We start from the raw sequence: 13,831 nt of genomic DNA on the forward strand, positions 1-13,831 counted from the left end.
ATCTACTCCACACGCTCTCTCGCTCTACATAGTCCACCTGCTCCTCGCCGCTCCCCCGGTCCCCCCCCCACCCTCCCCCCCATCCTCTCTACCACAACTCATCCCCTCCTCCTCTGCTCGCACTATCCCTCCCTCAACAGTTATCCCCCGCTAGATCGCTTCTGTCCCCCGACTGCCGACCTCCAACCCTCTCCTGAAACGCAGCTCGTCTCTATGCCTCTCTTACTTTTTCTGCGCAGCAGATCCGCCACCCACCACCCCATCCTTATCCTTCTCTCCTTTCACCAACCTTCTCTCACCCCACCCCGCCCTTAATCACCCCCACCCACTCGATATACAGAGAGGCGCGAGAGAGCGAGAGAGAGAGAGAAAGAGAGAGAGAGAGAGAGAGCGAGAGCGATAAGTACGTCGTTATAATAGCTGGTGGTGGCCGTTCAGCGTGTCGGGAGGCCAGATACTTCACACACCTCAAAGAACTCGGTGAGGCAGGAGGGGACTACTCGTTTCGGGAATACAGCTTCTGCAGCGCTGCGTTCAACAACCTCGCCGAAGGCGATCCTTGGCAGAGCGCGCAACTATGCCAATCACCTAGCCAAATTCGAGTATCATCAGGCCGCTCAGCTGGGAACAGCATCTACAAGCTCATGAACAGCACCGGAAATGCCGCTGAGAGCACAAAACTCGAGTCCCACGTCATCGCTAGAAGCAACAGCTGTGTCTATTAGACAGCCCTTCTGCTCAGGCACAGGTGCGAATGCCTGTACGAAGCAGCTCACAGATCGCAGACCAATCACGTACGCGCCGCATCCTGGTTCATGAAAATCGCCTGCGGCTGAGCCCAAACTGGCCACATTCCAGTCACAAGCGACGCAAGCCAACATCGACCAAGAAGTTGAAGAAGCAACGGGGAAAGTTCGCCAAGGGAGAGGTCAAGAAGCTGTAATGTTTGCTCATTGAGCTACACGCTGATAGCCATCTTCCCGACCGTTTCATCGAGCAATCGTCAACGCTGCGATTCTTGGAACTGCTATGTTTAGGAATAACGGACTATCTCCCTTCTCGTCGAACCTTAAGTAACCGCATTTTGAAAGAACACGCTATACGCTGCATATCGATGGACCCATATGAGCTTAGAACAATGGAAGAGTATACACAAGGCTGGGTTAATCTACTCTCCACTGTCTGGCAAAATATTTCAAAGGATCATTTGTTAGGCTGCCAGCTCGCGCTATTTGGGGTACTTCTTACTTACGCTCTTTTGCCCGCTGGCAATAGACATCACGGGATTGCTATTGCTGATCAATTGGAGCAAGTGGTACTTCAAGCGCAGCAAGAGAAGTGGAAGGTTGGAGCGATTATTACCGACAATGTGGGGCAGTGTGGTTGTGCACGTCGTATATTGACGTTACGGTGGCCTCAAATTAGTTTTCTCTTCTACTTCGCATATGCCATGAATAATCTCGTCAAAGCGGCTCTGCGTTCTGCTTTTCGTGGTGTTGCTGCCAAATCTGCAACTGCTGTCAATACCTAGAACACAGCCTCGTCAAAATGGTTGCCACGCGCGAGAAAGGTGATAAATAAATTTTACGGAAAGCCGCTAGGGCTGAGAACATTGTGCGAAACAAGATGGAATTCAATGCAAGGGTGGTTCGCGTCACTTCTACGTGTACAGTCGGCGCTTCAAATGTTTAATCGTCACTACAAGAGAGCAAACAATGTTTTTGTCCGCAGCTTCATGTTCCTGGGATATCCGGCGTTCTGGGATGAGCTCAGAGAAGCAGAGGCGGTTTATTGCACCGCTATCGCTCGCTTCGCATCGCCTTCAAGTTGACGAAAACACCGTTGGAGACGTAGTTCGCTTATTTGGGAATATCTACAAGGAATTTCAGCAGCACCTTGTTCATCAAGAAAATGTGATCGAGTGCGTCGAAGATGGCTGGAAACAGTGCGAGCAACCCTGCTAGGGTTTGCTTTGCATCCTGTATACGTGGAGTGTTCGAGAGAGCTATCGGAGACTGTGGTATCTGGAATCGGCACTCTTGCCAAAATAGCTGTTTGTTACTACAAGCGGCTCTTTGGCACCGTGGAAATTGGCCAACTCCGACGTGACATGCTCGCATGGACGCAGAGAAGATTCACAAGAATGAAGCCAAGTGAGTTTCCTGATTCACCCTAGAAGTACTGGGAAGGCGCTGCGTTGGAAAAGCCAACGAGCCTGTTGCCGAAGCTCGCAAAGCGAGTGCTCTCTATCACAGTCAATACTGTCACATGCGAGCGCTTGTTCAGTGAACTAAGGCTCATTCACACGGCAATACGCAATTGAATAGCGGCAAGTAAGGCTCTTTACTTTCATATAGTAGCCAAACATGTCCGTCAACGCGCACAAAAAGATACTGCAGCATTTGAGAATCCCAAGAAGAAGCTAGTGATATCTCCAGAGGAGAGGCAAATAATTCTAGATGCAGCAAATTACTCGAGCTTGTTTACCCCGTCACCGCAATAGCATGGCGCGGTGAATGCAGATGAAGATAGCGACAGCGAATAACCGGGGGATGGTGTTGATGGTGATCCAACTTTGAATCTGTGGGGCGAATTTCTCGATGAAGTTTTTGAAGACGAAGAAATTGGTGCCGGTTACGAGGAAGCAGATCGTACAAGCGTAAACACAAGCGTCAGGGTCTTAAGGGACATGAGAGAAATAAACGAGGTCGATTCGGACGAATTTGAAGAAAGTGCGGGAGCTGTGAAACAACTATTCACCATGAATAGCGATCGAGGCTTCCCTCAAGAAGCTGTCAAATGTGAGGATTTCGTGAGCAGAAAGTGAAACTGGCAGAGTTGTTTGGATAAAACGATAATGAAGCAGTCAGGTAGCCTAGCTGCATCTATTAAAACATTATTTGATCATTCAACTGAAAGCGATAGTGTCATCAACGAACCTTCCTTCAACGCAGACCACGCAACTCACCAGCATTGCCTCGTGTGTTGACGTTTCAACTCGCCCTTTCCTCGTCCTTCGTGAAGCCAGTCAGGACATCTATGCATGTCTCCAAATCATCTAAGCCCTTGACGTTTTCAGTTAATACCTCACTTGATCAATCTCACTCTTCACCTTCAGGCCCCCCCAACACATCCGTCGTTCTCCTCCATCATGTCTTTAGGCTCGGTAGTTTGTGCATTATTTTGGCCAGCATCAGCACTGGGACGGCGCCACGCTCGCCACCTGCTTGACCAGCAGAGTGACAGCGTCAGCTTGGCCAGAAGCAGCACTGTGACGGAGATTCAAACGTCGTATTGGCCAACATCAGCACTGGAACGGCAATTACGCTCGCGACGATCTTGACTAGCATCGTTACGACGTCATCGAGCGTCACCTTTGTCTACAGCAGCACTGTAACGGCGACTACGCACTTCATCTTGGACAACATCAGCACTGGAACAGCAACCACTGTCACCACGACCTTGATCTGCAGTACGTCGGCAAATACGAAGTGTCGGTTTTAGTAGTAGCAGCGCTGGCGGCGACGCACGGCAGGAGCAGTACTAATACGGACGGCAATACGCACGTTATCTTGGACAACTTCAGCGCTGGGTCAGCAACCACACTCGCCGCGACCTTGACCGACAGCACGACAGCGAATACGCGCGTATATTTAAGCAGCGGCAAAACGATGACGGCAACTACGCACGTCTTCTCGGACAACTGTCGCATTGTGAGGTGGCCATGTTCGCCACGAGCTTGGCCTTCATCATGGCGGCGACTACGCATGTGGTCTTGGACAATAGCAGCGACGGCACGCTGTCTTGGTACGTGTAGGGACAAGATGCGGCTTGTTCCTGCATCGGCACACGTCGCGACCTTCTTCAGAAGATCAGGTGGTTCATTCTTCTTTAAGCATCTACTATTTAGCTAATGTCATGGCAACTAACAGCTTTTTAAATAAAAAAAGTACTGTTTTAGTTGTGGCCGTTACTGGCAATAAAAGCCATCCGCCAAGTCTTTTCGGCCGTCCTGGCCTTTTTATCGTTGGTCGAAACATAGGGACTTTGCCAACATTGGTCCGTGGGGTTACATCCACATTATGTAGGATTGTTGCGTTGGGGCCGACACCGGAAACACCGTCGCATGAGTCAGTGACCTTAGTAAACGCCGTGGGAGCAGAAATCAGCTCCTCTTTCGTGACATATATCCCGAAGTTGCAAAGGCATATTGCATAGATGTTGCGGCTGCACTTAACCCTCTACTCTGACTGAGTCGCTACCTCTAGATGCACAGCATGCGCGTGTCATGAGAGGCCTAAAGTTCAAGTGACTCGAAGCGGGTTTTTTTATGTGATTGGCGGATCTTTAGGTATCGTGGCCAGTGATTGGACAGCGTACTGGCTTTACATGTGACCGATTCGTATGGGTACAGTAGTCACGATCAGTGTTCCCATCCCAGCAAATCATTTCCGCTGCGATCTCACTCACAAACTTCAGGCATAGGAGAATGATTCGAATATGCCATTAATGAGTAGTTTAACTCAGCTTATTTTATTTTCAGGTGCGAGAGTGATGGAGCTTTTCATTTTAGTATCAAATTTAGTAAGTTCTTACCAGGATTCGAGTTTGGTTTAGTAAAAAAGTCTGCCTTTAAAGTTGTTTTAATCGACTCACGTAGACTAGAAGCCTTGTTTTACTCGTCCTCACTCTCAATGAGCAGATTTATGTCGATTAGCTAGGAAAATATTTAAACCAATTGTAGCGCGGCGGATTATATGTAGTCATCGTGCGTTCGTGTACTTTTACACGGTGCCCTCCAAAATGGATGCCTTCGAGAAATCATTTTTTTTTGAAGTTTTAAACCGGCAGCTCCGAAGCCTGCTTCGCAGTCGCAGGAGATGCATCGAAGCACAAGGGATAGAACGGATATACGACGTATACTTGCATTGCGTTGCGCCAGCCCGAGCACGACACCGATGTTTTCTGCTCTGCCAGTGGCGCAGTGAAAGAAAACTTTATCGCAGTTTAATATAGTTGTTTTAGATGTAACTTCAATATCAGGATACGGATTGGTTAAATTAAACAAAATCCGCTGTTTCTCGAATGTCAGAGCTTCTTCGAGCAAAGCGCGGCTTTGTCCAAGCGCCTGTCTTATTCGCTTTAACAAGTCTTGTCGTGGGCCAGGTGGTATGCTAAACTTACATTTTGACACGTCCTAAACTAACTAGATATTTATACTTTTAGGAATACAAGAGTGAAAGTATTAAAACCACCACAATGGACGCCGCCCAAAACTGACATCAGGGCCGATGTAACAAGGCGTTGTATTGTTGATAGACTTAACATATTCCGCCGCTCTCGAAAATCCGGTCTCAATAAAGTTGTAGAGTAATACCGTCTATACATCCTAACATCAGGCAACTACACATATATATATTTGCTTTTGTAAGGAAAGGTGCCTTGTAGCTATCATCCCTTTAATATTCTCCCTCGCATAATCATTGACGTGCATCATAAATAATTGAAATATTGTACCTGTACAATTTTTAATTTAAAGGCAAATTAAGAGATAGTATATGACAAGCACAACACGCCTTGATCTCAGTACATAAAAAATACTTTTACACTGGAGCGCCTACGCGGCCACACGAAATTCAGCGTAGCACAGGGGGGCTGTGTGTCAGCACAAACGATATTTTCCAGCTAATCTATGTTCTCAATTTTGGGACTTTGATTCAATCACAAGGATCTATAATGCTGAATTAACTGGCTGAGTTGGTTCTAGCGCATGTTTGATTCGAGCATAGCTCATTTAAAAAGAAAGACCTCTACAGCCTAGATCATCCCAATAACGACTCCCTCGTCAACGTCCAACCTTCTTAAATGCTAAGCTTTCATTCGCGACGCCTACTTTGCAGCAACGCTACCGCCGGAGGCGCAGCCCTGTTGCTGCAGGGAATGAAGACATGCAAGACAGAAAAGAGTCAGCTGATGTCATGTGCCTCCTGCAGCAACAGCGCTCCGCTCTCAATGCGTTAAGAGTTGCGGCGCTGTGTATGCAAGCACTGCTTGAGTATGGTTCCGTACGTGCCATGCTCTGGTGCCTGAAGCTGTTATCCTGCCGGGCAGCTGGTAACATGAATATGCATAAGTTGAGCGACCACCTTTTCTGAGCGTGTACGCCTTCAAGGTTTTTCATATTACCCGGGCGCAGGGCAAATAGATAAAGGAGCTTGCTTGATACAATAGAATGCTATTGAGCATTTGACACGCATTAGTACGTAAGTTTGAACTCCGAACTACTGATCTTATCAGCCTTCGCAGGGCTAAAAACATAGTGCATTACTATCGTCGGACACAACTAGGTGGCAACGACAAGCGCAAGCTGATCGTGAAAGCGATGCGACGCGTCGCGTTTAGTGGGCGTGAGGGTGAACATGACGCCTTTACTTTACGGACGACTACGGCGGGTCCGGCGACCCCAAAGTGTGGAGCGGCTAGGACATAACCCTATTCCTTGTGGGTATGTCCCCGAAGGCGTTCGAGATGCATCTGGACACCACATTTAATCTGAACAGCGTTGGGTATCCTGTGCACGTGTGTGACAGAATTGATGCTTCCCGGATCTTCCACCTCGTAGAGCTATTTATCACGTCGCAGCTACAGGAAGTTCACTTTGTTGCCGCACCTGGTGCTCTGCGACGACTCTACGCACGCGTGAACGGCAACAAAATGCAAGTGAAATACGTACTCTGTGTTGCAAACAAGACACAGCACAACGCTTTTCAAAGCGTCTTTTCGAGCTGCTCGACCGCCTATCTTACGTGCTACTATCGCGTGGTTGCTATATTGCGCAAACGGTCGAGTAGTTTGAGTTTGGAGCTGACTGAACAGGCGTACACCGATACGGACGACTGGCACTTGTCAGACAGCGAGGCAGCGTATGAGAAGCGGGTGTTGTCAATGTTTGTAGAGTGAGCTAAGTAAGCGAATCTCAACACAATCAGTTCGTACGTGAAGCGTCATGGGTTAAAGGAAAACTTCACAACGTGACAATGTTACGACACGTCATGCGACTACACTATCAGCAACAACCCGGTTGAACGATTCAACCGGGCGCTCAAGTGATATTAGACGCACCACCAGCTTGAGATTCACCTGAAAGTGGACTATTGCTGCAAACTACTTTTCGCGCTGCATCGCGCAGCGTAGTAGACGAGTCCGGCGAAGAAATCCTAGTCAATATTAAAACCACATCAGAAATCAGGATGACAGCTGTAAGTCGGCTATGCACTTCAACGTCTGTGAAGATAAACAGAGTACATTGGCAAGAATAATAAAGCCGAAAGCACTTGCATCGATACATTGCTTCTTTTGGTTAATGCATCGAAGGAACACCAAATGAATTAAAGCACACGGCACAACATTATGTCAATGACAACAACAATGGGCAATACATTATTAAGAATAAGCACATTATCTTTACTTACTACACATTTGCCAATCATAGTTCGCAATACTGTTAAGTAAAATGGATTGTCCCGTAAATAGAAAATTAATCTTATAATGAGCTATGTGTATTTAATCCACACTAAATCATTTCTAAGTCCCGTAGCTCATGGCATCACTCGAATGGCAGTGGCAACTGAGAGCGCACAGTGGCGCGCCATTTATATACAAGGCGAAGATCGACACAGGGGATGCAGCGCTCTGCTGGCCTTCCAAGAAGCAGCATCAGCTTATCCGCCTTTCGCCGAAGTCATATTGAAGCATGTCGCGCATCTGCGCGAGCGTGGGCTGGCAGTTGTCCTCCATGTACTCGACGACGGATTATTCCCTACACTTGCACCTCCCCTCTTCTTGGTATTGGCGGAGCAACGTTTGTCAATACTGCGCGCGATGGTTGACGAGATGTCGTTACATTACACGACAAGCTCCCAGTCTCATCCCTCTACGTATGCACTCAAAATCGGCTTCCTTGCTGCGAGCCATGTTTTGGGTCCTTGCTCATGACTGGTGTTGGGAAAGTTAGGGGGGGACGCTACTGTCCAATGCATTACTCTACATCCAAATTGCTCTAAGTACTAATATTTTTTATATTTGAAGGTTACTTCAAACGCTTCATGAAATTCAATTTACGCTATTGCGAACTAGAATTGGCAAAAATGTAGTGGACAGCTTCTTCATGCGTCTCAACATCGTTTTGGATGGACGTTATATTTACATAAAACCAAGGCTTACAGCTTGCACTTCATCACCCCACGTTGGTATATCGCCTTGCAGAACGAAAGTTATCAACTCTCAAAGTTGGTGTATCAGTTCATCTGGCCGGTACAATAGCGTTTTCTGTGACGTAAAGTAGGCATCCAAAAAGTATTCATTGATGTAGATTTTATTATTTATTGCAGGGTCAACGGTACTCTTGTGTCGCAGTAACTTGTTATCGTGCTGCAAATAATGGTGCTCCTGTCGTCACCCGCACGCTACATATAAGACAGTGGGCATGCTGAACTTCCGTAATGACGGACATCTTCTCCATGCTAAACAACTGGCCGCAGCCGGATGGCACTGTGGCTATAGTCAGCTCGACCAACAAGGGCAAAAATTGTGACATCACGAGTCAGCCAATAGGCCAGTTACCTGATGCACTATCTCACCGGTGACTACGAGAACTGAGTCGACGTTAGAATGCCCAACACTGACTTCCTCACGTGGAGCCTACATTCTTGCCAAGCTGATCAGTTAACTGACAGATGACACGATCAAGACTATGGGTACGGAGTACAGCGTGACGTAGCGTACGTCCGCTTTCGACACCTACTTCAATTAGCTTCCAGACACAAAGAACACCGACCTGCTCTATAGTTTGCTGCAGACACACAACTCATGAGTGTGCGGGTTCATTGCGGCGTAAGCCAGCGGATGCGATAAGCGCATGGGGGTTGAGGTCTTCCAGAACGGCTTCACCGAGACCGCGGGACGCACCAAGACTTCTAATTTGGCTACTGCTTGTCCACAAAACCTGATAGTATCCGGAAGTACGTTCTGGACTCGTGTGAGACCTTGGGCGACCAGATATCCTTGGTAAGAAGCTGTCCAATGCTAGTAGTGCCTGGACGTGTCTGTTATCGGTCCTATGTGTTGTATAGTGTGTAGAGCACAGAAGCTCGTCTATCAACATCTAAACCAACGGAAGTGGATCAGAACGTGAAAGCGGTACGGGTTGAGGTGATTGAAGTACGCACTGTCACCGGCAGACTTATCGCTAATATTCACAAGCGTTGAACGACGCAAAGCGGCAAAATTGCTAAAAGTGATAGTCTGTTGTGCTGTTTCGCAGTCTATAAAACCTTCCATTAGCTTCCGTCTCATTTGATCCCTCCTTCACCGAGTTGCGATTGAGAAAAATCATATCTCTGAAGTTGAAGCCCATTAGCTTGTTTCGCCGAGCTGTGATAACGTTACCTGTTCACGAAAAGCAGCGCTTCGATGACACTGAAGTTGTAACAATGCCGAAGAACTTTCTGGTAGCTCCTTTCACACCACCATCTACATGCGGCGGCTTCTTCTTCTGGTGCTCTTGACCATATTGGCGTGTCTGCATTGCCCTCACAGGTTTCTCAACATCCTGATCAGACGACTTCAGCTGATTTGTAACCAATTTGTCTCGTTCCGCTTCTCCTCTGAGAGTTTTGAGTACTACGTCCAGATCAGGTTCAAGATTTCCAGCTTCTATCATATTCAGTGAGTTAAAGAGACGTACAACATTTCGGTGCGTGGTTTCAACACCTTGCAAGATGATGTTAGCCATTTCGCCGTCCGAAATTACCGCATTAACGTTCGCGAGCTGGCGACGTAAAGCTTCTGGACGCTCCAGATATTTCTCCATGTCATCACCGACTCTGAACATCGTCGTGTAAAATCTCCTTCATCACTCGAATGACACTGGCGTACGCTCGCTTCGTCTTGTCCTGCTTGAACATGGCCCACATCTCATGAGAATTTAACTGCTTGCACACCTTCTTCGTGTCCCTAGCCATCAAGCCTCGCAACATTGTGTCTCGAGCGAAAATATTCCGCTTAGTCCACTCAGCTTGCTGGTCTACGTCATTAGGATCTCTAGTATCCGTTCCCACGAGCACGCCCCAACTACCTCTCTGCGTGAAAAATGATTCCAGCTGGGCGCGATACAAGTCGAATCCCCTGTCTTTAGTATACAAAGGTGGTTTGTTGGAGCCCAGCAGTGTTTTCTGCGCCGGTTGGTGTTGTTGCCCCGCCGCCCCAGTTGTTTGCAAACCACTGCTCGACATCTTCAGTTTATCGACCCGCGAAGATAGAACCCGTTGCGTTTGGGCTCATAATCCAGGAGCTCTTCCGTTCTGTGTCTGCGTCAGTCAGCAGATTTCTCTTGTGTCGCACAGGGTGTCAGCAGTGTAGGAAGGCTCGGAGGAACTCAATGCGTAGTTGATGGGAAAACCAAAAGTGAGATTGGGAAGCATTAGTGTAAACCTGAGGGAAAGCCTCCGAAAACCCTCGTCCGCTGTAGCCGTACCCACGACTACAGCGGACTACTACGGGTCACTCTCAAGGGGCGAGCGGAGGTAGCAGGCCTCGTCCCGCAGAGACACTCAAGTTTTCTCCTGTTCATCGTCTTACCCGCAAGGTCTCGCGAGAACTCCTCCATAATCCACATCGAACTTCACTTTGCTTCTGCTTCTCTTCAACCCAAAACCCATACCGACCTCAGCACCGTTACTTGCACTTCAAGCTGTGCGACGCTCATGTCGTACTGGCGAAGACAATTTTTTGGTTATTGTCTGCAGTCGACACCAAGTGCATCTTGGTCGCAGCCAACAGCCAACTGCCGTACGACATCCTCGTAGGTCTTATCGACAGCGAAAGGGAGGGAGGAATTTAGTGATGCAGAAATTACTCGACCTACCGGAGATATGTGGTTCTATCTGCAGTGTCTCGACAGGCTTCTAGTAATCTTTGAGTTAGTAGCGAAGGTGCTGGCAGGAGAAATCTACCCAGCGATAACGTTGGTTCTACCGGTATGAGATTAATTGAAATGTGACTGACCAACAAGATGGTGTTCGTCAAGGTATCCCCAGCTCACTAGTGCGAGTCTTACTGTAAGCCAGCCTATAAGAAAATGCATCTCGTTCGAAGTCTCCTTCTGTTTTTGCTCCGAAAGCGATTCCGTGAGCTCCTGAATGACGTGAAGTATTGCTGCTTGCTGGATCCGCGGTTTGCACATAGATACCCGTTTAGCGCAGAAGAAATGGCAGAGAGAAAAGCGTTTTTGGTGAGTGAGACGATGCGCTCGGCAGGTGTCGATATTGACGACGTGAACTCCAGTACAAGTCTGGATGAGGAGACCGACGAAGAAGAAGCGTTTATGAATGAACTATTGGAGTAAACCGAAGTTCAGCAGAGCCCCGCATACATGAGGTTTTAATGGTGCGACAATAGGTGAACGCGGAGGTCAATAAATACCTCGATAATGCGCAGAAGATGGCACTGATCCAAAGGCAAAAGCAGAAGGCAGAAAAAAACAAAAAAACAAGAAAAATCTGGAAAACGGCCTAGTATGATGGCGACAGAATTACGGCGATTATCCGCTCCTGGCACCAAGGAAGGAGTCACGGGCCTGCTTCTATTGGAAGAAGAAGGGACATCTGCGTGCTCAGTGTTATGCACACAAGGCCCAACAGAAGAAGGCCGGGGGAGCTGGCGGTGCCGAGACATCGGAGACCAGAACTGGCAATGAGAGTAACAGTTCCGCAGCTGCTTCGGGGGAGATGCAATGGACTGGAAGACTAGGAGATGTCAGCAACCCGCCCACGGATATTCTCATGACTCGTCAGTCTGTTGAAGATGACGATACACGTACGCAGTGGATGCTTGACAATGGGTCAGGTGCTTATGTTTGCACAAGCCACCAGGCATTTGAGCATCTGGAAGAGTATCGCTTGAATTTCATCGATTGGGAAGGACACATTAGCTGCGGGCAGCACCGTGGACTAGTTAATCTCCGTGCAGCTAACACCAATGGCGGTATAATTGTGCTGACACTGCCAAACACCCGGCTTGCCCCGAGTGGAGCGACCAACATTCTCAGCCAAGACTGTTTGGAGAAGGATGGATGGCTTCCATCGTATTGTGACGCTATCAATCCAGAAGATCGCACGCATTGGTTTACTCGTGGATCTGATCGTATCGAGTTTGTGAAGAGTAATGGTCACTATTGGTTAAGAGCGGAACCGGTGTTTATGGCAATGGCAAGTTCTGGAGGGCAGCAGCTCTTACAACCTTCGCTGATGTTGTGGCATATGAAGTTTGCGCACATGAACGTGCAAGCATTAAAGATGAAGGTGCAGGCGAATGTGGTGGACGGCATGAGCTTAACGGTGAAAGATTTCAAGTCTCCATTGGCGTGTATTGCCTGTCAAGAAGCTAAGGTGAAGCGCATGGCATACAAGATCCATGAGGGCAAGCGATCGACTGAGTGTTATGAGCACTTAATGTCTGATGTGTGCTATGTTGGGTTGGTCACACCTGATGGGTCAAAGTATTGTTTCAGCTCATTCAAGACGAAGATTCTCGCTTTAAATGGGTTTATATGCTGAAAAGAAAGAGTGAAACGGCTGGAATTGTGATTGCATTGATTCGTCAGCTTGAAAATGATCATGTGATACGAGTATTTTCCTGTGATCAAGGCAAAGAGTTTGTGAACCAAACCTTGACCACGTTTTTAGCTGAACATGGTGTGAGGCTAATGACAACAAAATCCTACACGCCTGAGGAGAGCTTTTTTGTGGAGAAGTTGAATGGCAAGTTGCTGAGCAAGGTCAGAGCTGTTCGAGAAGCAGCTACTTTGCCAGGTTGTCTATGGGTAGAGGTCTTAGCTTACGTGGTATACGTAAACAATCGTAGCATCATCAAGGCTCTTGGAGAGATGACTCCGTACGATAAGCTTTCTGGGAAGATGCCAAATGTGACTGAGCTACACATCTGTGGATGTGTGGCGTACCATCACATCCCAAAAGCCAAGCAGAGCTATAAGCTGGACATTCGTGCGAAACCTGCGCTATTCCTTGGTTTTGCTACTAAGCAACTTGGGTATCGTTTTCTGGACTTGGCAACGGGTGATCTGACTGAGCACCGATCTGTGACCTGGCGAGAGGACATCACGGTAGATGGCACCTACTTGGAGAAGTTAATTGGTCGACGGTATTACGGCAAATCTGTGAAGTTTTTAAAGGTACTACCATATGTCTTGCCTGTACAGCAAGTGAAAGGGATATCGGATAATCATATGCGTACGGAGTATACGGAAGCCATTGGTGAGGTCGTATCAGCGGATGTTGACATGTCGGTAAATAGTGAGAGTGACTCAACTGATGACTCAGTAGATAACGCTGATCCTGACTTTGTACCAAACCTGCGTGGTGTTGATACAAGTGGAAGTGTTGAGACTGCTGAGTCGGCAGGGAGCTCATCTGTAGTGGGAGTACCTGGCAGCACAAATGCAGTAAGTGCACAGGGAACTGATGTGCGTCGGTCTTCTCGGGCAAACTGTCGCTGCAGAGCGGGATACGTGGGAGCTAGGATTGGCCTTGATGCAGATCATGCTCGGGGGAGCTGTGATGGCTATTTTAAATCCTACCACTCGAAAGGGAGCTCTTGCTTCACCGCAAGCAGCTAAGTGGGAGAAAGCCATGGACAGTGGAATACGCCTCGCTCATGGAGAACGGCACATGGGAATTGGTGCCACCGTCCACAGTCAACAGTGGAGGAGGCAAGTGGACATTTTGACCTCGTTTGTGGATACTTGTGGTGAAGC

General features: G+C 48.1%; 1 protein-coding gene across 1 annotated transcript; it reads left to right on the forward strand.

The window, feature by feature from the left end:
* Positions 1-1,114: 1,114 nt before the first annotated feature.
* Positions 1,115-2,453, forward strand: PITG_09755 (uncharacterized protein; the record flags this gene model as incomplete). The annotated part of the gene is made up of 7 exons (XM_002903304.1): positions 1,115-1,404; positions 1,567-1,723; positions 1,776-1,945; positions 2,002-2,153; positions 2,241-2,285; positions 2,328-2,372; positions 2,446-2,453. 7 exons carry the CDS (start codon positions 1,115-1,117, stop codon positions 2,451-2,453), a joined length of 867 nt encoding a protein of 288 aa, XP_002903350.1.
* Between the last annotated feature and the right edge of the window lie 11,378 nt (positions 2,454-13,831).

This window comes from Phytophthora infestans, genomic scaffold (assembly GCF_000142945.1).
Source record: "Phytophthora infestans T30-4 supercont1.15 genomic scaffold, whole genome shotgun sequence".
In the NCBI taxonomy this organism is placed as follows: domain Eukaryota; phylum Oomycota; class Peronosporomycetes; order Peronosporales; family Peronosporaceae; genus Phytophthora; species Phytophthora infestans.